The sequence below is a fragment of the Sceloporus occidentalis genome, unplaced genomic scaffold, assembly GCF_023333645.1.
Source record: "Sceloporus occidentalis isolate IW3139 unplaced genomic scaffold, rSceOcc1.0.p SCAF_103, whole genome shotgun sequence".
Classification (NCBI taxonomy): Eukaryota; Metazoa; Chordata; class Lepidosauria; order Squamata; family Phrynosomatidae; genus Sceloporus; species Sceloporus occidentalis.
In genome coordinates, this window is record NW_028317083.1 from 2,932,714 (window position 1) to 2,958,430 (window position 25,717).

Here is a 25,717-nt window from a genome sequence, read left to right on the forward strand (position 1 = left end):
GTTATCATTTATATTCCAGCGCATTCATTCACTGAATATAAAACAGCTCTTCCAAGACGAAGGAAAAAAGAAGGGGGAAAAAAGAAACAATTGTGTACTTGTATATTTAGAGTGAGATTATATAAACAATAAAACATAGTTTAAGTGTCAATGGGGCTTAAAGAAAAAAAAAAAAAAAAAAAAAAATTACACTCCGAAGGTGGATATTCTAGAATGTAATAATCCTATTAGAAAACGCACCCGGATCTCAGATCATTGCGGTGTGTGATAAGCATATCTGGGAACTCTCCGGGTCTGACCCGGAGTTTGCCGGGTGACCACTGCTTTCTCCGGTTCAAGACCCGAATCCTCCGGGTCGCGGGAGCGGGGTCTTGACACGCCCCGCCCATTTTTCCTTTAAATGTGGGTGTTTCCCGCTGCCATCAGTGGGAACGCCTCTGACATCAGCGGGAACTCCCATTAATGTCAGCCGGACCGCCCACCGATGTCAGGGGACCGCCCACTGATGTCAGCGCGCAGTTCTGGCCGCGTCCCGCAAGGGAAGGCTCTAGGTAGCCGGAGCCCAGAAGTTCCCAGGTATGGTGATCAGGTGGTGCCTGTAGTGAATTTTGTACAGATAGCAAGAAAAAGGAGTCATCACATAAACTTCTTGAATGAAAGCAAAGAGTAGCTACGCTGGCGTCATGTAAGAGTCACTGATTCATACGAAGACAGCCAAGTCTTACAGACACTCTCAATATCATCGCAACTTCTAAACTGCCGTTCCCTATAAACAATTGACCTCCAAAAATCGGCTTTCTATTATCTAAATATTATTCCTCTTGTTCTTTAATCCCTCCTTACACGCGTTTCACCGTCGAAAGGGATTATACAACTAGAGGACTAGTGAAAGGTGTAAAAAAATATCTTCAAGCTAAAAATAATATAAATGGTTTCCCCAAGAATATTAATTTCATGATTGGCTTTAATTATTATTCCAGATTTCCATAAGATTCCGCGTTGGTAATTATTGCATCATACTTCCTTTTGACGCTGCTCCGAGTTTAGGATTTATGATTGTGAAGCATAACCTTAGCTTAGTAGCAGAATTGATTCAGAGGCTGTTTTTTTTCCTTCCGAAGGAGATTTATTCTTCTATTTTTCACCGCTTTCCATCTCTGCCTAACAGATCGCTCTGTTCGTCTTAGATATGGGCTCCATTGTAAACCTTTTAATTACTTAAATTATCCCACATAGCTGAGTGGGAGAGATTTGCAGTGTCAGAATCTGGCTATTGTGTCTGCTGGCAAACAGACCACGGTCTACGTCACTCCATTTCCATTCATGACTGATGGAGCGGGCTAATAGTGCTGCTTTGCAAATATGAATCAGGACCCTTTTCTTTGGCAAGGAACGATGGCCGATCTATCTTATGTACGGACATGCGCAACTGCACACGGCAAGCTGCTAAAGCTTTATTTCTTTAAGAAACATATACTATAATCTTCCATGGAAATTCCCCTTAGAATGAAAGATTTCTGTGGTCTTATACTCTTTGTTTCTGGTCTATTTGATTATGCTTGGGCTTCCCAACTGCGGCTTTCATAAAGTCCATTGTGAGCTACTGATAAAAAAACAAAGTCCAAGGCATTGGGGAATTCCTAGTAGGACTGGTTGAAACCCATTGGGTTAAAACATACATTTGCGATGGGCTAAAATTAGATATATATTTTGCATAGTTTTTATATATGAATAAATAATGATCACAATGGGTGGAGTGGCATGAAGTCGGGAGTCTTTTCCAGAAACCCCCTTGGGCATTATTAAAGTGCCTGGAGAATAAACATAGAATAGAACAGCACTTCACTAAGACAATCTGCAAGAAGAAAATCCTGCTCTATAAATGGGATCATTTGACTCTCAATGTCTTCACACTGAAAATGTAAATATGTGGACACGCAGAGTTTAACCGAAGAGTCACCAGGAAAAGTTGGATTGAGAAAGATGGCGCTTCCATGCTTTGAGAATAAGCTGAAGCCCCATTGGTTTTAAGATCTTTAAAATGGACCTCTTTGTACATTTACATTGAATCATTATAAAAGATGTAAAACAAGTTACTTTGATTTATGGATGAAAGTAAACATTTACCGTTGTAGAAAATGTATTTTTTATTAATTTTAAAATTCAGTCATTACAACTCAATCATTTCAGTATATAAATGGGTAGCATTAAAGAAAAAAAAAAAGACAGGGGAGTTACATAATTTGCCGCCAAAATAAAGAGAATCTAACACCAAAAAATACAACCTATACAGTCTGCTACAAAATTACAGTATACGCAAAAAAGAATAATCTGTTTTCAGCCTTGTGACACCACCGACCCACCTAAAAAAAAGTTTTAGTTTATATCCTAAGGAACAGAGGTCAAGTGGCCGTTACAAAAAAAGGAATCACAAATTTCAATACATTCCCCAAGTATTCTGCTAAAAACTGTATCTTTTCTTTTAAATTATGTTTGCCCAAAATCCAGCTTTGCTGACTTTAAAGGAAATTTATGAGAAACCAAATACTGATTTTATTTCCAGGAAAAGATTAATCTTAACGGGACCCCAAAGTATCTCGCGGACATCTTTAGTCTTTAATGAGTGTAGAACATATGAAGAATACATTATTGGCACTGTATGTTTGTGTGTGTATATATATATATATATATATATATATATATATATATATATATATATATATATTGGGAGTTGGCAACTGGTGGACTCATGACGAGTGTTGGGTGCCAGCAGAAGGCTTCTGGTTGTGCTGAATCTTGGGATCTGCCCACATGTCTACATACAGAATTGAATTCATCACAAGGTCTTCAAGGTTGAATACCTTTATCTTTTATATAATACATGCCGTAGAACACTGGAAGAAAACAGATTACGCCTCTTAACTCCATCATCCACAGAGAAGGGTCCGTGTCAGCCAAGCAAATGCAATAGATCAGGAAACTTTACACTGGGGAGGGGTCTTTAGCCTCTCTAGATCCTGGGGTCCTCGGAACCCGCTGGATTAGGCCACGTGGAAGGTTTACTCTAGTATGTTAAGGAATGCTGAAATGTAAATGTCTTTTTTTTCTTACTCCATAAAAGAGTAAGAGAATAATGAAATAGTTCTAAGAGTTGATACATGCGACTGAGATATAAAAATTACATGTGGCTTCACGGATTTGGCATTTAAGGACAAATAAACGATTGCTCGTAGACTACTAATATTTTGACATGAGATGTGCAAGTATTTGGGCAGAAGAGAAAAATGTATAAAACGAGTCATGTGGAGGATAGAATAAAACTCTACAAAACAAGAGGCTCTGGTTGACTGGGCCAACATTAAGAGTCTGTCCCAAAGCGTAATATTGTTGGAGGGACTTCTTTCCATGTTAATAATACTATATTCCACTGAGCCTATTAGGCTGTACTACCCCCATGACATTCCTGGTACTCAAGAGTGGATCCTGGTTTATCACATTGGCCTTGTGGGATGACATCTGGAGAGCTTTATCATAGTGGATGTATGTTAACGCTTAGCACACCGTTTCCTTGCAATGTGATGCATTAGAACTCAAATAAATACACGTTACATTTCAATTGTCTTCTTATGATCTTTAGATACCAATACACATCAATGCTTGTTTTGTTTACTGCACATATAAATAGAACAATCAGACAGATCACGCTACCCTCCCCCCCGTATGAAAATCACGTGTTTGGTTGACCAGACAGTTTCAGTGGATTGTGACCCATAACGACAAAAATGATAAATCAGTGCACTAGACAGTTGATGGAATACATTTCTGTAGGATGACAATCATAGGAAATACAGTAAATGTCTAAGCAAAGGTCTGGCGGCTGAAGAGGTCCAGGGTGACGGCGCTGAGGAAAGCCGGGATGCTGTTCTGGTGATGCAGATGAAGATCGATGAAGTCACGCAACGTCAGGGAGAAATCCGTCTCCAACAGTTGTAGTTTCGCTCCTGGAGTGCCAGATGACTAAAAGGGAAAAAGAAAAGAAACAATCAGATTTCTGATGAGTCAATAAATCAAAAGCCGTCTAAGAAATCTTCACCATGGTCAACTTTCAGACCACACACCAGGAACCGGTTTATCCCATCAATTAACCGTTTAATTCGGCATTTGGGTCATTTCAGCCGCATCTGAAACCTTTATTTATTTGCTTAATGAGTGCATTTCATATATTTATATATTTGCGTATAATATTGTAGTAGGAACACAGTTCTCCGTTCCGTTCTTTCAATTCTTTTTTGAATAAGAGTGGAAAACATCGGCCCAGACTACAAATATAAAAACCTCACGGCGTTACTACTAGTTAAACATTACTTGATTTTAATTAAAAACACAATTCCGATGTTTGTAAAACAGAGATTACAAACATACAGTTTTTCAATTGCTTGAGAATTACAGCGTTTGCCTAAATTCTGAACCAACTATCCTGGGGGTAAAAAAACTATATCTACAACTAGGCCAATAATAACTAAAATTACATTCTTTACCAAAATATACAAATGTACAGATTATAATTTCAGTTATCAATGGTTTAGAAGGTTTATAGCCAGTATGATCATGATTAATAAAAAAAATTAATATGATTAAAAAAATGGATCTGTTGGAAGCCCTGGGAAACATTACAGATTTATTAAATGCCGCATTTATAACGTTTGGTAATCAGGCAAAAGTTTCTTGAGAAGTAGTGAAATAGTAACATCCACACTTTGCCCTCGCTAATACTGCCGTCTCTACAGACTACGCCTACCTATTTATCGCTTCTCGTTTAACGAAACATAAAGAACACGATTTTCCCGGATATTTATTCTGTAGGGCCAAAGATGAGCTTGAAGAGACAATACGCAATCGTTCTAATACGCAGTACAAAAAAGAAAAAAAAGTGCGGAGAATAAAAGTTGTTTTTAAGGAAAAACCCAGAAATCAATCTTGTAGCATTTCATTGAGCTCATATAAAAGGAGTGTTACTGGTCAAAGTTTCTGAATACAGAGAAAAAATATATAAATATTACTCTTATTCCACAGGAATAATAGAGAAAATGGAACACTTCTCACAACAGAAAATAAGCGTTGAAAGAAATGATGAAGGAAAAAAGAAACCCTGGGATGAAACTTTATAATGTCTGATCTTCTTGGATAGAAGATAAAAAGAAAACATGACAAAAATCCAAAAAATGGCATGAATAGACGATTTAAAACAGACCCTTTTTTGTTTACAGGACATAAACCCAAAATTCACATTAAAATATACATATTCACAGAGTGTAAAAAAAGAAACGTGATTCATTGCCTTCTATAATTTAAGATGTAGAAACAATTATTGAATTATTTACGGGCAGTTAGTACTTAAGTTGTAGTCTAAAGCTTTAACGCGTTTAATCGCTGTGGAACCTAAAAATGTAAGTGTTTAATCAGTGGGAAGAAGCATAACATAGATTTTTACATAAACTTGTACAGAAAGAACGCTCCTTCCCAAAGCTCTTTGTAATCAAATTCCAAGCAAATCACGCCTGGGTGATAAAGTGAGAAAAAAAAGCAAAAAAACGTACCCACCAATGAATAAAAGTGTGTGTGTATATATATATATATATATGTATATATATATATAATGTGTGTGTGTGTGTGTGTGTATATGTATGTATATAAGAGCACAGTGTAAGTATACAATATACATTGTTTAAAGTTGGATCGGGGGAGGGGAATGCACGTACCTAAAGGAGAAGCTGCAGCCTTCCACCCTCTACATGCCCAAGCATTTTGCTCTAATTGACTGCTTTAAATCAATGGGAGCACTTTCCACGCATGCGCACGGGGGTCTCATTAGTGCCAGTGCTGGAGCTGATTGGTGGTAAGTATATCAAACCTATCAGCTCCTGCTTTTGTGTCACATGACAATTAAGTTCACAGCAAAAATGAGACAGCAATAGTTAAAGAACTATGTCTGGGAAGGGTTTGGACGTTCACCAATGCTAAAAATGATGTTTCTAACCCTGCATTTAGTTACAAAATTCAGATTCAGGTGGAACAGCACCTTTACAAGAATAGCCTTTTTTTTTTTTTTTTTTTTAAATAAAAAGCCCCACTGATTGATAACATGCTTTTTTTCCCATTAAACTGGGGTCACGACATAAAACAAAATTAAAAAGCACTCTAATTAAGAAATGCATGACCTTTTCACTAGGTATACCCTTTATTTTTACATTATGGCATTCATTTTCCACGAAATGTTTCTAAACATCAAAAGGTTTTTTTTTTTTATTTTCTTTTTTTAACTTGAAACTGTAAAAACCAAAGTCTTGAGGAACGGAGGCAGGAGCGAGCAGAGCGGAGATTTACATAATATGCGGTGTGCGTTACAGAACCAGGTGTGGATTAATGGCCGCTTTCCCCGAGCCATCGTCATACAATCATAAACGTACTCGCCCCCCCTCCGAACCTTTAAATCACTTCCCAATTGGCATAACAATAAAATATTTATCAATCAATTAAAATTAAGTATTTGAAGAAATTCTAGCATTTTATTGTGTTAAGCTGTAGGTTACGGGCTCCCAATAACACTTTTTTCTCCTATGTATTCATTTTTAGGGGCAAGATGGGGATTAACAAGTGGGAGCCGTTTTAGTAACACCCACTTAATGGCACCCACTCAGGCAAGCTCCACCCTCTTCTATACCCTAATATGATAACCCCGCCCATGTCCTTCCTGTTACGTGCTCGCTGCACCCAACCTTTTATACTATTCTGAGCAGGCAGGACTCTTTGCACTGTGTGGTAGCACCGGGGCTCTAGGTGTCTGGGGCAGGAGTGTGTTGCCCGCCATAATAAGGAGATCTGCCATTTTATTCTTTCCTGAAGTATACCTGAGATCTCCCAGTTTTTATGGGTCAATTTCTATAGATTCTAGGCAGAGGAGCAGCATTTGGTCATGTTCACTTCCCGCCTAAGACCTGCCTACTCCCCGCCCACTAAAAGCTAAAGGGCTATCTCAGTCCTATATACAGCTAGCTCCGCCCCTACACGGAACGAGTTATGAATACTGCCCTTCCCAAAGAAGAGGGGGAGCTCCGCTAGCCGACCATGTGTAGAACCCAAGTATGCTCTGAAGTTTTAATCCATTTTATATGGCAAACTATCAGTGTATGCTTTGCGTCACATGACAATTAAATGTTCCTGGCAGGAGTTTATGAATGAGACAACATTTTACATTCCAGGATTATTTGGGTCTTGTTTCTGATAGGGAATTTAGCAGTGTCGGTAAATAAAGGAGAATCTCATCAGTATGTTTCTTAAACAAGCAGTTTAACACAATAAGCATAATTGTGTTTATTTTAGTAAATAGGTAGATTCCGTCGAAGGTCCTACTATGGGCCATATTTTCACCGCTCTAGAAGTCGGCCATTAGGGAACTCGGATTTCACAATGTGCTGTTTAACCTGCAATCAGAGGGCAAATATTCTGCTAATGTAACCGGCATGGATAAATACGCCGGGATAATGGACTTAACTGCTTTGTAAACAGTCATCATGATTTATTCTTGATGTTTATTTTCACCTAGGAACTGTGCCACGGGAGACTGTGACATTACAACACATTGTTATTTTTAGTGACAACACAATATCCATGCACTCCGGAGGTTAAACGTTTCAATAATAGGCTTTCAGCCTCGTACTCTTGATTTGGAAAATAATTATTTGTACAAAGAGCCAAATAAAAAAAAAAAAAAAAAAAGATAGAACTAGTACAATTTATAAAAGTGAGTGGTGCTTATAACATCCCTTCAGTCAAGGACTCACAATTATAAATACTGTATCATTTAAAATTTGTATCTATTTATAAAATAAAAAAACAGAAAAATGAAAATATTCTCACTGTCTCACATTCTGAAAATCCTAATTAATCTCTATATTAAATTTCATAAATTATATTACATAATGAAGTGTAAATTAACATTTCCCCTTAATTGAAGAATTTTTTTTTTCTTCCTATTAAATTGATCTATGTATTTTTCTATTGTTATATTAAATGCCATATGTGATCTACTTAGAACGTTCCCATTGAAGATTATGATGAGCTTGGTTGAGCCTCTACTGTTCACGAACGCCCCTAAATTCTAGATATGTGGACTCTTTGAACCTTTGTTCTCATTGTAGGGATGTCAGGGACCAACTAGCCTGCGATGATCTGGAGTGAGATGGGTTGCCGGTCTTCGTAATTTCTTTTGTATGGTACTCAGCCTGCCCCAAAAAACACAGGCTCCACGGAAGTCCGCCATTGATTTAAATGTCCTGCGTCTTCTAGGCTTTGCTTCAGAATGAAACATGGTCTCCACCCTTAACCAGTTGGACAGAGCTGGTCTTCATCAATCATAAAACCATACATCTAAGCATTTTTTTTGTTCTTCCACATTTTTTGCCCGTCAGTAGAGGAATAAGTAAATTTATGAAGCTTAGCGGAGCACGATGGCTGCCCAAGATATAGAATGATTCTCCGAAGATTGGACAAAATAACTAGAAGTAATCTGATATTGGAAAAGCAGTTTTCACTAGAAGCCCCTACTGCTTGATTTATACTTTCTCTTCATTCTTTTGACACTCCGATTCATTTGCTTTACTTTTCACTTCTAATAGGAGAGGATTCCATAAAGACAGCACAGTTGAAAGCAATATTTGAATTTATTATAAGGCCAATATGTCAATTTTATCGAGAGAGCGATTCCGCTGGAAAGCCGGTGTAGCTGATGTACTAATTTGTGTTTCTAGGCTCTGTGCTATATGTATATATATATTAATCCACAATAGATTAGGGGTGTCATATTGTTAATTAAATACAGGACACTTAATAAAAACACATTTTCAATTACAGGCATTCAATTACACATCCATTGTATGCCTTTTTATATGTCTACTTTAAATGAAAACGTCACATTGGCCCCCAAAAAAAGAAAAGAAATAGAAAAATGTGGGTTTTTTTTCCACTTAATGTATCATTACGACATGTAACCCTTTCTATATGATCCGCACTTGCTCTGTCAAACACCAGCCATGAGATACATGCTGTCAGGAGATAATTAGTATTATTATTTTTTTTTAAATATATTAATATAATGGTCATTTTTAAAAGAACATAAAAACAAACAGGTAAGGAGGTTTATAAGTGCCGGTGGCTTTTGTAGGAAGGGAAGTTATGCTGACTGATCAAAAGAGAGCTCTCATTTATCATGTTCACATGAAGATACAGGTACCTTGTGATGTTATACCTAATGGACATACATAGGGGCTTGGAAGATCTATCGCTATGCCAGCTGTTCTTTGGGTTTAATTAGTTTATTTTCTTTGGGGCTACTTAGTTTATATTCTTCCAGTGTAGTGTTACAGATCTGGCCAGTCTGTGGTCTATCGTTGTCCTCTTTATTATTAGTGAATGGTGAGGATTCCTAGAAAATGGTGGTGAATAAACCAATGTGGTGAAATCTACCTTTACAATGGCTTCCGTGCCACCCAGAAGAGACCCATAGTAGCAAACTTGCCCTGAGGGTTCTGTACCCATCTATGCCCGATAAACAGACACACAGATATCCATACAGATAACTCGGGATTGGCATTTTGTCCTGCAATGCAAGTTAATATTACAGGATAAAATAATTCCTTCTTTTGTGAACCATTTTTTGGCTTTATAAGATAAGTTCACAAATATTTGATGCCGTTTTCCATTTTGTGCCACAATCCTAAAGAAAAAAAATTCAGTTTGGTTCTCTATTTTTTTTTTGTTCGGTAAGGTGATCCAGACAATGCCGCGTATTTAAGAATGCGATCGGACAAAGGCTGCGAGTGAAGAGGAAACCGCAGAGAAGACTTTAATTTAAACGTTGGGATAGCACCGAAGGTTCCCGATTAAACTGCGGGACAGCGCAGAAAGCAGAAACACAAAAAGATTGAAAAATACACATTGTATGTAAGTGTGGCACGGCATCATTCTGGTTGGAGAGCAAAAACAATGAAATATATATAAAAAAAAAATCTGTAATTGGGGAAAAGAACATTCTTTGAACATGAAAATGAATCTGAATTCCTTTTTTTTGCCTGCCATGGAGCCGCTGACACAAGGACAAGAAAATTAAGAAAAGATCTACGCAGCAAATACGCAGCACTGACAAAGTTCCTTTCTGTAGCCAATTTTCACATTCAAATCTCAAAAAAAAAAAGAAAAGACTTAATTGGCCTCCATTGTTAGCGTCCCTATTAAATCTCAGAGCCGAAGGGTGCCGGATGTACTGAGAACGCGAGCGGAGGTGACACCCAAGTCATTCTTTCAAAAGAATCCCCACGCAAGAGACAGACTAACTACTCCAAATCAGGAAAATGTCGAAAGAGGAGAACTGCCCCCTTTTCATATTTTTTATATCACTGGAACAATCTGTATCTGTATGAAAGTGACATATTTAACCCTAAAAATGAAAATGATTAAGCAAACCATGCTTATATAAAAAGGTGCGCACAATACTTATCTTAAGCGCTGGAGTAAAGAAAAGTAACGTTTTATTGATCCTATTTTTTATTTTTAAGGTTTTATGAATCCTTTTCTGATTGATTGTTTTATATAGAGCCATCATAATCCCATACCAGCCCATAGTCTCGAATTCCCCAGGGACGGACCCATTTTGGGGTCATGTCCCATCATAAAAATACTGCCCATGGACAGCGCATTACACCGTGTTTTGGCTGTGTATTTCACAATGTTTGTGAATGAGTTTAATGTCGCTTTAAAACACATCTGAAGAGTAAACGGCCAGCGGAACCGTCCCAAGAGCAAAACAACAAAGATTGCCATGGAGCTAATTAAGCTTTTAAAATTTCCTATTTTCGAAACTAGTTGTAAAACTCGTTACAGCGATCTTTTTTAATGGCGGCTGAGCGAGCAGGCAATCAGGAAGCGCGATGAGGTGCATGATGGGAAACATGTTACGAGCAAAACAGATGGTTATTGGAAGTGTAGATTTTTTTTTTTATATTAACAAAAACAGCAGAAACATTTGAAATTAACAGAACATATATATATGTTTTATGCTCTGTTTATAAATGTAAAGTTATCAGTTAAAGTTCTCGGATTATAGGTGATTGCAAAGCAGATCAGAGATTCCATCCCTCAGCTCTGATTCACCACTTAGTAAATCTGTCCTTAAAGACTTGGGTAGTTGGTCTGAGATCATCAAGTTTGAGAATGTAATGATAAAATAGATGATTTCCTAAGCATGACAATAAACACAATGCACGGTATTGGGTTGGTATCTCTGCAATCACATTGTAACCCGAAAACCTGTTTTGGGACGCGAGAAACACCTTCTTTTAATGAAAAATATTTCTCAGTTCTCTGTGATCCTGTCACAATATTCCTATCCATCTGTTTCTTTGTCATTGTAACAGCTTTCCAAGTATCATTTATATAGGTTGAAAATAGTAACATCTTATAATGTGCGGGGCAGTAGTTATTTAATATAAATGGCTTTTACAAGAAACGACACTCGAAGGGCTGGTTGATGGGATTCTTGGTTCTCTAGTGGACAGGAATCCTCTCATAGGTTTGTCCGGACAATATTTTGTGACTGGGAACATTCTGGGATGATTACCTTACAAAGGGAGTGAAATGCTTCTGGGATTCTGCAAATTGGGCATTGACCCCAGGACAATCTATTTAAGAAGAGAGATGTAAATATATATGGAAGGTTATAGGGGTCTTCTACTATTGGTGACATCTATTGGAACGGGCAGAAGGACCACATGTGTTGGGTGGTTCTTATCTAGATTTAGCAGATATACACTTCATGGGAAAGTGTCCACGATCTTACATAGAGCACATGGGACTATGGATAACACCAGGAACATACACCAATCATTATCAACCGGTGATTTCTCTATTTTTCTTCCTCACTGCCAGACACAGTTAAAGTTAAAGTTCATAACACATCCCTTGCCACTATGTACTCTTCTTCTCTCATATCCATAATGGTGTCCACTTGCCATGACACTATTCAATCACACAGGCAGGGCTTCACAACACCTGAAAAAAAATTCCCACCTCCTTTCTTCTACAACCACTTTCCATCGATTTGTCCCGAATCTCAAACGTCAACCAAAACTGGACAAACATTTAAAGAAATGGTCTTTAGTTGAAGTCGTTCCATGGTATAGACTTCAACTAAAACTCCACTTTCCTTTAGTCTATTACAGGTATTTCTGCTTTCAACATTAAGCCTTATATTATCTCTCTGAAGCATTAAAGAAACAGAATAGTAACATGACGACCCCAAACACCCCGTTGCCTTTTTGTTAATATAAAAATGTACTGGGTGACCCATGTTCTGCCTTTGTTGTCCCTTTTGTTGTTTCTTTGTAAAGCTTTCTGATCAGGTATTCTTAAATAACTATATCTGCACATCATGCTTGAGGGAAAAAAATATTTATTCAATCTCTATAAGGGATAAACAACATATTCATCTCAGAGAAGCTGAAGACCTAAAGCATAGGATGGCCTTCACATTGTTCCAATCAACTCCCACCGCAGCGGAAAAAATTATCGCGCAGATTCCAAGAACAGGAAATTTCTTGCTTCAAAAAGCAACACGATTATATCAAACATTCATTCTCCGCTATAGAGTGGAGCTGCTGGCGAGATTTGGACTCATAGGCCATGTCAGAGATCATACATTTGTACGAAAAACACTCCAGGCAGATGGTTTTTTTTCCCCGACAGCGCGGAGACCTCCGTATAGCGATTCTACCGTCCGAAAAACGTCCGCGTCCAGTTCTCCTTTACGATTGTGTTGGATTTTTTGTACTTGTTGTAAGAGAGCGATAGTAACGTGTATGTTTGGAGCGTGGGAAGCTTGTGGGTGGACTGGGAACTCCGAAACGAAGAGATTAAAAATAATGCCCACGAGGCAGATCTCCGTGAAAATGAGTGTGTACAGACACCGGCAGGCGATTAATCATAACTTTTGTGATCTTTTTCATGCTTGCTAAAATGTGTTTTCTTGTTAAAATGTGTTTACAATAGAAAGCCGATTAAGTGCATTGAATCTGGAATATAGAGTATTAAGATCAAGAAAAAAAATCTAAAAATATATATATAGTTGCACTGTACATTGCATCTGCAAAGCCTGCAAATCCCATTCATCTCACTTAAAATTTCTCATTTTCGCCATCCACTTTGCATTCAAAGAAAGTGTGAGGCTCAAGGTCAAGAACACAGACAAACGCAAGGAAGAAAATAAAAAAATTCTTAGAAAAAAAAAATAAACTAACGAGCCGGGGATGGAATGTTACTTCATCTGGAATACCCAGAAACCACAAAATGGAACAGCTGATTTTTTAGGCGTCTACCAAGAACACTTTGCTTTTGTCAAAACGTTACTTTCCCAATATTAACAAATACTTAAAAAGCCAGAAAAGCTTCAACCAATCAGGAAGAGGATGTCTGGCGCGCAGGAGATTTATAGTGCCCCAGGCCTCCCCCATAACAGGACCCTTGTTGGTGCAGTCGGCAGTCTAGCATGCCAATGGCACATACATGGCAAGCCTGGGTGTACAGCTGATTGGACAAGAGGGACATACTTACTCTGCAAGGGCCTGGGCAAATATACCCCAAACCCAGCTTTTAATATTTTTTATTTATATAGCACCAGCAATGTACGCAGCGCTACTTACAGTCCATACATTCAAAGAACTCACAGACTAAGACAAACGCAAGCTTACAATCTATAACTGACTCAGGTCAGACAGGGCTCCACTGCCCGACCCAATGATTGATGGAACTACCATGCCCCAATCCTTGGAAATGCCCAGCCCTGGTAGGGGGCCATGGGGCCAATGCGGGGGCCACCTGCTTGCCCCGGTCCCATACACTGGCAATGGTTGTATGCAGCCCTAAGGTGAGGTGGGACTTCTTACTGAAAAGCTGCTTGTGGTTACAGGAAAACCGGGATCGTCGAAGCATAAAAATACTCTATAAAACCCTACGGAGCTCTAGAGAGCTTTCCCAGTGGTGACGCCATACAGGAGCCTCGCGAACTGCTAACACCACCAGAGAACCCTCCCAACTCAAGATCATGCCAGGTGAGTTTGTCATTGTTTAACAAGGTCAGGGCTCTTGTCAACCCTGGTCAAGGAGACGCGAGAGATTTACGGCTGCGAATGAATCACAGCATGGAAGCAGCAGCAGCTCGAGCTATCTGTCTAATTACCGTAGCCGTATGATGAATGCAGGACTTGAGTAACAAAGAAATCTAGACAAATATATTACTTGTACGGGGTTAATCCTCCCATCGACAAAGGATTTGTTTCGCTTTAAATACTGTATTTTGTTGCCTGTTTTTTCTTAGCATTGATGGAGATCTTGGTCACTTCCCCGGACAAGCCTATAGTGATACTTAATACAGTTTCATTTACCATGCAGCGTCATGAGGGGCAGATGTTTACACTTAACGTAAGGAAGTCTTACTTTACTGTGGTAGATAAGTGGAACAGTATCCAGCAGATGTGGTACAGCCTAACACATTGATGGAATTTAAACATGCACGGGATAGGCATATGGCTTTTAATCAATGTGCCGTTGACGTTGGGTTTCTGGAACAGACCGTGCTGAGGATGGAACGGCGGTTATGATCATTTATTGCACCGATTCCCCTACACATTTCATTTTTGCAAAACAAGAAATTTCTGAAAATCGACCCATACATTTCTTTTTCCTCTCTCCGCTTTCTCGCGGGAAGGAGGAGCGCTCTGTTTTCAGACTCTGTTGACTACATGTCAGGTTTTTTGACAAGACAAAGGGGAAAAAAAAGGCCTTTTAGTCTGCAGTATTTTGACATCTCTTCTTTCGGCATGTCGTGTCTCCCAGCAGACAGTCGGCTTCCTTGTGCTCTGCAGCTCTTTGCCGGAGGTGCATCAGGGAGAAGATTTATGCAGACACCATCGCTACAATTATGAAAGCAGATGAGGCTGCACCCAGATATCATACAAATTGATGCATTTTGCCACCAGGCCTGTGTGCGGAGCCTCGTAACAGCTGTCACGGTGCCATCTCGCAAACAATCCTTACTGTCCTCAAAGACGCATCAAGATCTGCTTTCTTTGTACGTTCTTCCTTTGCAACCTATTTCAGATCCACATTCCAGATGCTACCGAAAAAAAAAAAAAAAAACAAACAGCAGCCTGGATCCAACTAAAAAGGTTTTGCTGCTCTGATTTCATATATAGAACTGGTTAGCATTTTGGGCAGCGTACAGTTAACTCGCTGTTAGGCCAGCACGGCACATTAACCCGGGGTCTCCAGAAGGATGCCAAAAGTTCACCATCAATGGGTAGGTTAATGGATACAGTAATATTTGAAAGTCGATCTCTGTCGTACCTGGGAACTCTCCGGGGTTGTGTCGGAGTCTCCGGGTGAAGCGCTGCTTCCATGAGTCAGTCTACTCTTTCGTTGGGCAGGGGAGCAGTGCTTAGCCACACCCATTCCCCATCCACTTAAGAATGTCTGGGGCCCCTTTGCACAGATAGCCCCGCCTTCAGGCACAGATAGCCCAACCCAGCATGAAGCTACTTCCCCCATAAGAGGGAGAGCTCCAGTCAGCTCCCCGTTTCCATGTCCGGAGAAAATTGGGCAGACCAGACAGGCCGAAGGGCTCTTATCTGCCATCAAATTCTATGTTGGAATATTTCTTAGTTCCTGCCCACAAACGTTCGGAGAAGATCCCCTGACTCCACATACACTACTTGTACATTTGTTTTCGTTTCTAAAAAGTTAATCCCGAGCAAAGTTTTAAATATGGAACAATTGCCATGGCAACTGATCCCGCTTCATATAGATAGTACTCTGTACCAAACTCTTTGTAAATATGGTCCGTTAAGCTCTTGGGTCGAGTGATGACCTCCTCTGGACCGCAGGATGAAGTCTACGTCTCTGTGATTCATGGGGAAACTGAATCTTTTAATTACTATTCCAGAATTGTTTTGACCAGGCTGCTTGTTCCCCGTGCTGACACACGAGATATATATATATATATTTTTGTGTGCAAGACCCGTGAGAATCAATATTTCTCCTGAGTCGATCATAATGATGTCTGTTTCCGAAGCTACACTGCTTGCAATTAAGGTTACTATAAACCAGTATCTGGAAAACAGAAACCAGAAGAATAAATATCTAGAACATCTAGTAGAAGGAGGTGATGTATAAACTGATCATTAAATGTTATATATTGTATTATTGAGGATTGAAGGCCCCTGAAAGACGTCTAATTATTTTTTTTTAAATTAACATTTGTGCCTTCGTGGTTGGTGAGAATAGGGGTCGGACTGGGAATGATGAGGTTGTCCTGGCACTTTAAGGCCAATGGCTGGATATGTGTGACCACACGCTATGTTTTTGTTTCTTTGGGAGATCGGGTGAGTGTGTGTGGTGCTGTCGGCCCATGGGACGTTTGCCCAGTGTGCCAAATGTCCAGTCTAGGCCCATTCAGAATAAATATTGGTCCTTTCCGGTCCGATAACCTTTCCCCATTAGGAATGATAAGTCTTAAGAGCCCCTTTGAATTAGCTTCCCTTTAAATATTCTTAAAATATCAATTATCTAGAAGACTTTGGAAATATATACATATCCATTTTCATTTCCAAGCCATTTCCATTTTTACTTCCAAATAATTTCACGTATGTAAAGTAAGCACCATTTGGTAAATATGTCCTAATATTTAGATGTTTAATCACACTAATATTCCTCTCTGCTAATTAAGTTTAGTTACGATCCAGCTATCAAGCATTTATCTAGGAATTAGAGGCAAAAAAAAAATGAACTTCTTAATGGGATAATTTTCTTTGCTATTTCATGAAAATACCGATCTACAGAAGATCTTTAACTAAGGCCTAAAAGGTTTTTCATTATGGTGTGCACATTTTACCTCAAAATTCACTTTTATCATGCCATTTTATGAAGTAAGAGATTTTTTATTTTTGCTCCCCCCCCACCCCGTGTTAATCAACTAACCCGTTTATCCGGATATAACCATTATCGCTAAATAAGATATATATATATATATGCGTATATTAAAGATGAAAATCGGGATGTAGCATAAACAACATAACGATATATGGTGTGTGTTGGCGGGACGCAGACCCTCCATGAAATTTGTGGCAGGTGCACACATGCGATATGCTCAGAGGGCACGGCGACCATAGAGCAAGGACACGGTTACCGCGTGTTAGCAGCTACCTGCACCACTGAGCAGGCCTCGCGCCCGGGGTTTATTATGTTGTGTGTAAATGTAACAAGACGCGGCAGCTTCGAGACACTGTTTTGTCAGCTTGTGTCATAGCTGCCTACGTCTGATGAAAAATAGAGATATAATCACCTGAGGCAGCGCACATCAGCCTCTGGAGACCTAACGCTCCCGCGACAGCATCTGTCTCCAAGGTGCGAAGATTCTGTGCATAACGTGTGCGAAAGGTGGGTTTTTTTCACTTTTTTAAATAAATTATGTTGTTTTTGATCGCACTGCTCTTTTGTGGCTTTAAAAGCTATTTTGCTAGCCGTTAGAAAAATGAATGGCAGCCAATTAAAAAAAAGTCAAGAGCATAAAAATTAAGAGTTTGGGATTGGAAGAACTGTAAGCAAAAAAGGGATTAACATCTTAAAGCAGCTGTAAAAACGTTAACATAATATTAAATTTCCTTTATTTTTTCTGAACTATTTTAAGCAACAAGCTTACTCTTACTTCTAAAAATAGTAGTTCTCCATGTTGTATTTCTAGAAAAAAAATGCATTCCTTAAAAGGTTCTAATTGGCATTGACAAAACATTAATTGCACAAATGTGCATAGATCTGAGATTTTATTTTTTTCTCCTGATGCTTAATCATAGGAAAACACACAAATTCTGGTTTTATGGCAACAGCCAATACGGCGCCTACTTTTGTGTCATGGGATAATTATGCTTTCCCTGAAAATTTAAGAATGAGGCGAAATATTTCAGATGAGAAAAGCGTTGTTTCTGGGAAGGGTTGGGGCATTTGTCAGCACCAGGAATGGCGTTCTTAATGCCGCTTATAGTTCTAGAAGTGTTAAATTCAGCAGAGAAGGTGGAACAGAAACTTTTAGGATTACACAAAAGGTCTGAGTGTAATTGAGCAACGATTCATGAGCGGTGAGACTTCGGAGAGCGTTGTTACTTCGTGTTGACGATCCGTCAGTTTGAAATGCAAAGCTTTGCATATATGTTCCTTAGTGCTCGGGTCCTGGAGGTTAGACTTGTCATTTAGCTTTGGAACAGCAGAACCAAGAAAGGGCAATCAAGTCCCAAACATGTTATTTTTCTGAACAATTTTCCGAGACTAAACAACACTGCCTTTTCCTGGACCTGTGAATGATGGCGTATTGCTGAAGGCCAGAATCAGAGCTAAGGTCAGAACAGCGGAGATACATTTACTGAATTCAATTTTCCGTACACTGCATTGAAACACACAATTCCTTCAGGGGAGGGGGGGGGGTGACACAGTAAGATTGTGTATGTAGTTATTTTGTGACATTGTGCACCCTTTACCCGCAGTATCGCAGTTAACTAAAGCCAAAGCTGCTAATTTCAGGATCCACGCATCCTTTCATGTAGCTGTCAACTGAGGTGGACCTCCCAAAAAAGTCCTTTTCTACAATAATCAAAGCATGATGTTGGATTCGCGTTATATCTTTACAAATACGGGTCCATTGTGACAATGTGTCTGAAAAGAGAGGTGCTGTGTGTGTTAACCATTCCGTTACACTGGGGCTGTAGAACCTTGTGAGCTCATGGAATAGGGGGAACATCAGGAGAGGAAAGAGGGATGTGGATCCTTCCAAAAACTCTCTCTTCTGAGAAACGCTTGGGGCATATTTTGTAAAGGGTTAAAAAGGCACTAATATCCCATGGAGCATCCTGAACAATGAACGCACATGAAGATATCTGAGGTAGTTTCTTATGGACTCTTCATTCTTTTTCTTGTTTTAGCTTTGCACTTAGCTTCACAGCTCTCCCACCAAAATACTTCATGGCAAATAACCGGTGGGTTGGGGGGAAAGGAGAAAATGCATATGAAAGTAGAGGAACAGGTTAAAATCTCTGTTTCCAGCAGACTGGGTAAAAACTCCATGTATTCTTTAGAACTTTTGACATCTTTGCTTTAGGTACAAGCAGCTTCAACAACTCATGCTAACTCAAGTTCGGTGCCTTCACAGTTTTAACGTATACACTTCAAATCCCCTGGCCTTGAGACGGAGACAATGAATTCCCGAGCACAGTCCCTATCTACCTTCTCTACAAGCTACTCGTGACTAAACTTCTTGTTTTATTACATTCAGAATATGCCGGTTGGAAAATGATTTGCGGTTAAAGCCTTGTCTCGGAGATCACAAATCTGCATTTATTACTTTTGCCAGCGAGCTTGTTTAAGAAAGTCGCTTGCAACACCTTTATATTCCTTCAAGACAGTAAATCCACTGGGTGTCCTGCCAAAGGCGGTCAAATCCGACAAGGCGCTTGCAATGAGACTTCTGCTAACGCCATGGATGCAAGACAACTTCGGCTGGTTCTGCGCTTAACTATAGGTTGATATAGACTCTCTATCAGCACAAACGCATTAAAAACAGCTCATCAACCTGACAAAACTGCGAACATGTAGCACTTTGTATGCATGAGCGACATATACATTGTAATGCATGGGGGCATTCTTAGCAGGCATCAGGCTGTCAACGTCACGAATCCCACTGTGGAAGGTAATGGGTTTGCTCAATGTATATTTTATAGGTCACATTTGAACAGTCTTCTGGAAGATAGACCACTCAGAGAGGTTAATGGTTGGATCTTCTGGCCTCCTGCATGTTAAAAAAATAACACTGGTGTAAGAAGGTGAGGGTAATCTACTAACCCTTCCACCCGGGTGTTGGCCAACCATTCCAAACAACCATGCTTGCTGCTGCGTGGCCATTGACTCAAAATACATCACAGTAACTACGCTTGGACAATCCATGGAAGAGGCAATGGAGCCTGGTGATGACTGGATAGTTGGACACCAAGGAGAGAGACTCATTACATCATGTTGGCTAAAAGCATGTTCAGTGGTCATCTAGAGACAGGCAGGACTTAGTGCGATCTTCAAGACACAAGATGCCTACCTGAGAACTCTTTGGCAAAGGTTTTTTTTTTTTTCCCAATTTCCAGCTACGTGGATATATTTTGCAGCAGACGCAATATCTGAGCCGAGACAGATGGGGATGCTTCTCTCAGAGTTTATGGGCTTGCAGTAATAGACATTAATTACAGGAGATGTCTAATGGTTAATCTGGCCTTCGTCCGTCAGCACCAGAGTCATAAGTAAATAATATCCAATTATTCTCGTTATGCTTCAATTCAGATTAAGAAAAAAAAAAAATCACATAGCGTTTCATTACACAGGCTGCGGAGCAATTAATTTAAGAAGAAGAATTATTCGCCAGGTAAGGTTAAATGTAACATAAAAAGTAGGTCTGGAAAACGCAGAATGATGCTGCCGGAATGCGACATTCGGAGCATCAAAAACATCCAATGAAGTGTTGAGAAGGACTCATCGAGGATGCTGGGAGGGATAACACTGTAGCACAGCGTTCAGAAGGCAGTCAGATATTGCTGCCCAATTTAGCAATAGCCGTTTCAGGCGCACTGATGTAGACTAAGTTGGGCAAAGACAAGCTTCTAAGTTGCTAATTCCTAATTGAAGGTCTGCTTAATGGCACTGAATGCCGTGCAGTAAATCATAAACCCAACGGGGTCTCCTCTGCACGTCAGCAGAGCGCAGAGATCATCAGCTCTCTGAACTTCACTTCCAAACTGCAGCTTGTGCCCCAAACACCAACCAAAAGAAGACGCAGGATCTCCACCTGGTTTTGGTTCCTTTACTGTATTAACATCTATCACTTCTGCTGGGAGGCTCTTCCACTTACCCACCACCATCGTCACAAAGCAGAACTTCCACAAATGATGTTTAGAACCATTAATAGCCCCCATCGAGTCTGCTTTTTCCTGCTGTAAAGCCACGTCTACCCCGTGTATGTTTACATTTCCTTATAGTATTAATCTCTACCACTTCTGATGGGAGGCAGTTCCACTGATGGCCAGTTTAATCCTGTGGATAAAAAGGTTTACAGTGGGGAGCCTGCAAAAGGATTAACCGTTTATGGTCCCAGATGCAGGCAGGCAAGCACGGCACTACCATATAAACACATTAAACATCTCCTATAGGGCCACAATTATCCTAGGGGCTCCTTAGAGAATGAAAGGAAAAGTCCTATGCAAGTGTGACAACATTTATCACTGGGATGTTCTTTTAGTGGTAATAAATACTGCATAATATCTAGGGCTCCAGTAAATATTTTTGCTTAGGGCTCTCAAAACAAATTCTAGAGTGGCCCCTAAAGAAGCTATTTTAAATTAATCTGTCACTTTTCCCAAATTCTGCATTTGACAGTTCTATACACTAAATAAACCTATTTCCAAACCTCTTAAATATTAAAAGTGTTTCCAAAAAATCATTTTCATTTCACCCATGTTTAGTAGACGATGGTATGTCCACAATAGGAAAGATGAACCAGAAAGCAATGCGGGTGCAGAAAGACAGTTATTTACTAACCGGTTTTGGGGACCGAGGACGGACGGCTGGAAAAAACATATTTTAATGGCTCGGCATAAATCTCTCCCAATGACATTTATGAAAAGGTTGACATTTGTAGGAAAAAAAGACTCGGTAAACATGAATGTCAACAGAAAAAAACAAACAGAATAAAGAGACATTCTTCCGACACGTATTCCACGGCATCATGTCTCGCTTCGAGGACCCGGGGAATCCACGCTATGTGACAGATTCACTAGTCTGGGAGTTTAGTACTGGTCCTGTATAATGAATAGTTAAATCAGCAGGATATCTTCAGTCTCCTGGCTCATTGAATTATGCAGTATACAGGGCCAGCTCAGGCCTTCATGCTGGAGGAGCCTGCAAGTGTTGAAAGCTGTGAATCCCTGAACCACCGAAGACACAAAGCTATAAACCAACTCAGCTTGGGTCACTTAGAACGTCAAAGGCATCAAGGTTTATGTTGTTTATCCTATTCCCAGAGTGCATTTTTATGCTCAATACAGTAAGTCATGAATCTGATTTCCTTTGTTAGTTAAAAGGCACAGAGGATTCATTCCCTTCCAACTGCTTGTCCCACGAAACATAACTCCAGAACACGCAATCCACCGGCGACACGTTTTAATCATACAGGCATTTAAGCTGCACAAAGGTGACTTTGTTTATTGTTTTGTTTAATTGGCGTTAGATTAAATACGCCGAACATCGTTATGTCTGGAGGACCTTTCAGTACCATGGAGAGTGACCAGAAGATACAACAAACCTTACAGCGGGTCATGGATACTTTCTATAGGTGAACACCGTATAACGTTCTAATACGGCTAAGAAACAATGGAAAGTAGCAGGAAACGGTTTCATTACAATTAAATCATCATTCTACTTCATTTACTGTCCCTTTAAAAAGATATCACTGGTGATGGATGATAGCCCAAATCACCACGGACCACGAAGACGTTACATTAGTTTCTGGATTCATGGGTTCCAAACAACTGACAGAGGGCGCTTAATGACAGCTACCCGGTGCCTGTGACATTTACCTCTATTTCAAGTAACATGATCCAATATACGTAAAGATGAAAGAGCTAAAAACATGGAATTTGGGTAAAACGGTCTGATAACGATGACGATGGCGCGTATAAGTCGCATGGGGGATCCAGATGTACATCCATGTGACTTGACCGGGCTAGTGTGCGATAAGAAAAGCTATTTTTAGTCTATTCCATAAGGTATCCTTCTTCCTACAACATGCACAGAAAAAAAAAAAAAAAGTCAAAGTTCTCGAGGCTACAAGGTTTTTTTCTGTAACACTCCATGTCACATCGGCGTCCAGAACAAGCCAAAGGATCCCCAGAGGACCTCCTGGCTGGGAAGTGTCAAATGCCTTCTGACAGTTTAGCAGCTAATGAAATCCCTGCTAAAAATATAAGTCCCTGTCGCTTTTAGGTGCACCTTCTAGAAGCAACTCCCAAGATTATTAGAACCTTCCTCTCATACGATGGGAGTGATTGCAAACAGGTGAAAATAAGGGCTTATTAGATGGCTACGCTACTTCCCGACGGCGCTCCGAGCTCCGTGTGTTTTAGGAATTGATAAATGTTCTGGTCCGCAGCTTTTACGTCGTATCATTTATCACCGCAATAAACTGGTTTTATATCGTTGTAAGCGGGAAGATTCACCAACGTATCCAGGCCTGCGATAAGCAGAACATTTGAATATTTACATAAAGCCATAAAGGTCAGGTGGTAATTGCAAATTTTACAGCAGCTCTAAATCCTGATCTTAGTTCACATTTTGGGTAAAACGTGCTTGTGCTAAAAGCAGCCGTTTTACTTTGTACATTATCACATTGTACAAGAGAACCCTAGGAGGAAACATACTGGTACATACCGGCCATCAGGTACACCAGGTAAATGCCCAATGGGCTACGAGCCATCGGCGCCCCATGCTCACCTGATCTGCGTGCAGCCACGCGTACCTATCCGTCAGCCGCTGGCCTTAAAGTGCCAGGGCGCCCCCATCGTTGACTGTCCGGCTGTGGCTTCATATGAATAATTTAATCCAATATTCTAGAATGTTGATGGTTTTTGGGACCAGCTGGAGCATCCTGCGCGATATACTGATAAATACATTGCAGGTCCACTTTAAAGTTGTTCCACTTACACAAAATAAATCTATTGCACTCGCTAGTATAGTCCAAATAAATCTCAGCTGAACGCTTTATTTTTGGTTTCTAAAGCAGCAACCACTTTTGCTTGCTGTCATGTCACATGACAATTAATCATTCCCAGCAAAAATATGAATGAAGGAAACGTTTACATTCCCCCGGATTCCCACTGCATTCAGTTCCAAAAGTGTCTAAATTAGCGGCTTCAAACAGTAACTTCCACAGATAAATCCATTTTGCTAATGATCCAGAAAAAAAACAAAGAAAGTGGAAAAATGGAATAAATAACAGCCTTCGGTGGCCATCCAATAGCTGTGCAAAATATTACAGACACAATTTCACTATGATTAAAAAGGCAATTAGCTTAAAAGGGGGTAGTGATTTATTTAATGCGCTGGGGTGTCATGGAGGCCCCCACGCGGAAGTACGATGGCATTTTGTAAGATCTTATATTTTATCAATGAAAAATGAGTGGAAAGAAAAAAAAAAAAATATTAAATATATATATATATATATATTAACACAAAAAAGGCAAATCCAGGCTTTGCATAAAAAAATAATTATATATATATATATATGAATCACCTTCACGCTGTATGCCTTAGTGGATAAACACTGAACGGCTTTTGGAATATATTTAGGGACTGGTTAAATACATCGCTGCATTAATTCTTTTTCTAAAATAATTTTCACGCCTTAAGACCAAGTCTTAGCGATGTTCAAATCAAGAACTGCTGTCATGAATGTAAAAGTGATTGATGAGCATTTCAAGGTTATATAAAACTATGTTGGGAATGTTAATGCGAGAAATAAGGAGCGCGTGATTTCATTTGACTCAATTAAGAACACACCGCGATGGCCGCCGGTCGCCGGGGTCACTGGGAAGGGACGCCAAACCCAACGTAATTGTTCTGGGGTCAGGCTGAGCTTGTTCCCACCTATTGATTCTCTTCGCCGACCTGCACAGACTCAAAGGCAAAGTTTCCCGACAGGCAGGAGCGGCAATCCCTGGCAAGGGCACATCAGTGTCAATTCATCAGCGGTAACTCACTCGGAAAGTGGATTTGGTTCCTCGCGAATTATGCACTGAAGTCAAGTTCACCGAAAGCAGACAGATGTTCAACGTTTATTTTAAAGGACGTCAAAGCATTTGCAGGTCCAGATTAAATCAGGTTCATCATCATGAATCATCACGTCTCTGGTGCGGACGTGTTCGGTATAGACGGGTTAATGGCTTCCTAGGAGGATAGTGACATTAACTCTTTGAGGAGGGGGTCACGGGTATCTTTAAGACGGAGGGAGAGGGGTAAATGCCTTCCTATTGGAAAAGATTGCAAAGGTTCCTATCTAATCCTATCCAAATCTTACTCAGGAAAGAGTGTATAGAAAAGCAATGAGAGGAGCACATAAAGGATTAATTAGGGCCCCAAGCCCGTGTTACTCTTGAAACAAAGTGTCTACATGTGGAATTGCAGGTAAAACAATTCCGATTCAATCCACGTGAAGAAACCTCAGGTCCAAGCTCTTGCCACTTTACATATTTTTCTGTGTTGGATAAATAAAAAGGTATAAACCTCAACTAAAGACTCCATGGTAACAAAAGGTGCCAAATAGAAGTTACTCAAGAAACATCACACAGCCCACCGCTAATTTTCCTCCTGGGACACAACACATTTCTTACAAAACCTTACATCTGTTACTGATAAACTATATTTCATTCAAATGGCTATTTTATAGATGATATAGTCCCTTTAAGAGCCGGCTCACCAATAGTGAATGTAAAACCCTGACTTACCACTGAATTTCCCCCTAATAAATGAAATAATAAAA

The 25,717-nt window shown here is 39.8% G+C and overlaps 1 protein-coding gene across 1 annotated transcript in view; it reads right to left on the minus strand.

The window, feature by feature from the left end:
• Positions 1-3,858: 3,858 nt before the first annotated feature.
• Positions 3,859-25,717, minus strand: part of LOC149283540 (mitotic spindle assembly checkpoint protein MAD1-like) — a 236,526-nt gene continuing 214,667 nt past the window's right edge. The window contains exon 17 of the mRNA XM_089497496.1: positions 3,859-4,017. Coding sequence (XP_089353622.1) covers positions 3,859-4,017 — 159 coding nt within the window. The remainder of the gene's footprint in view (positions 4,018-25,717) is intronic.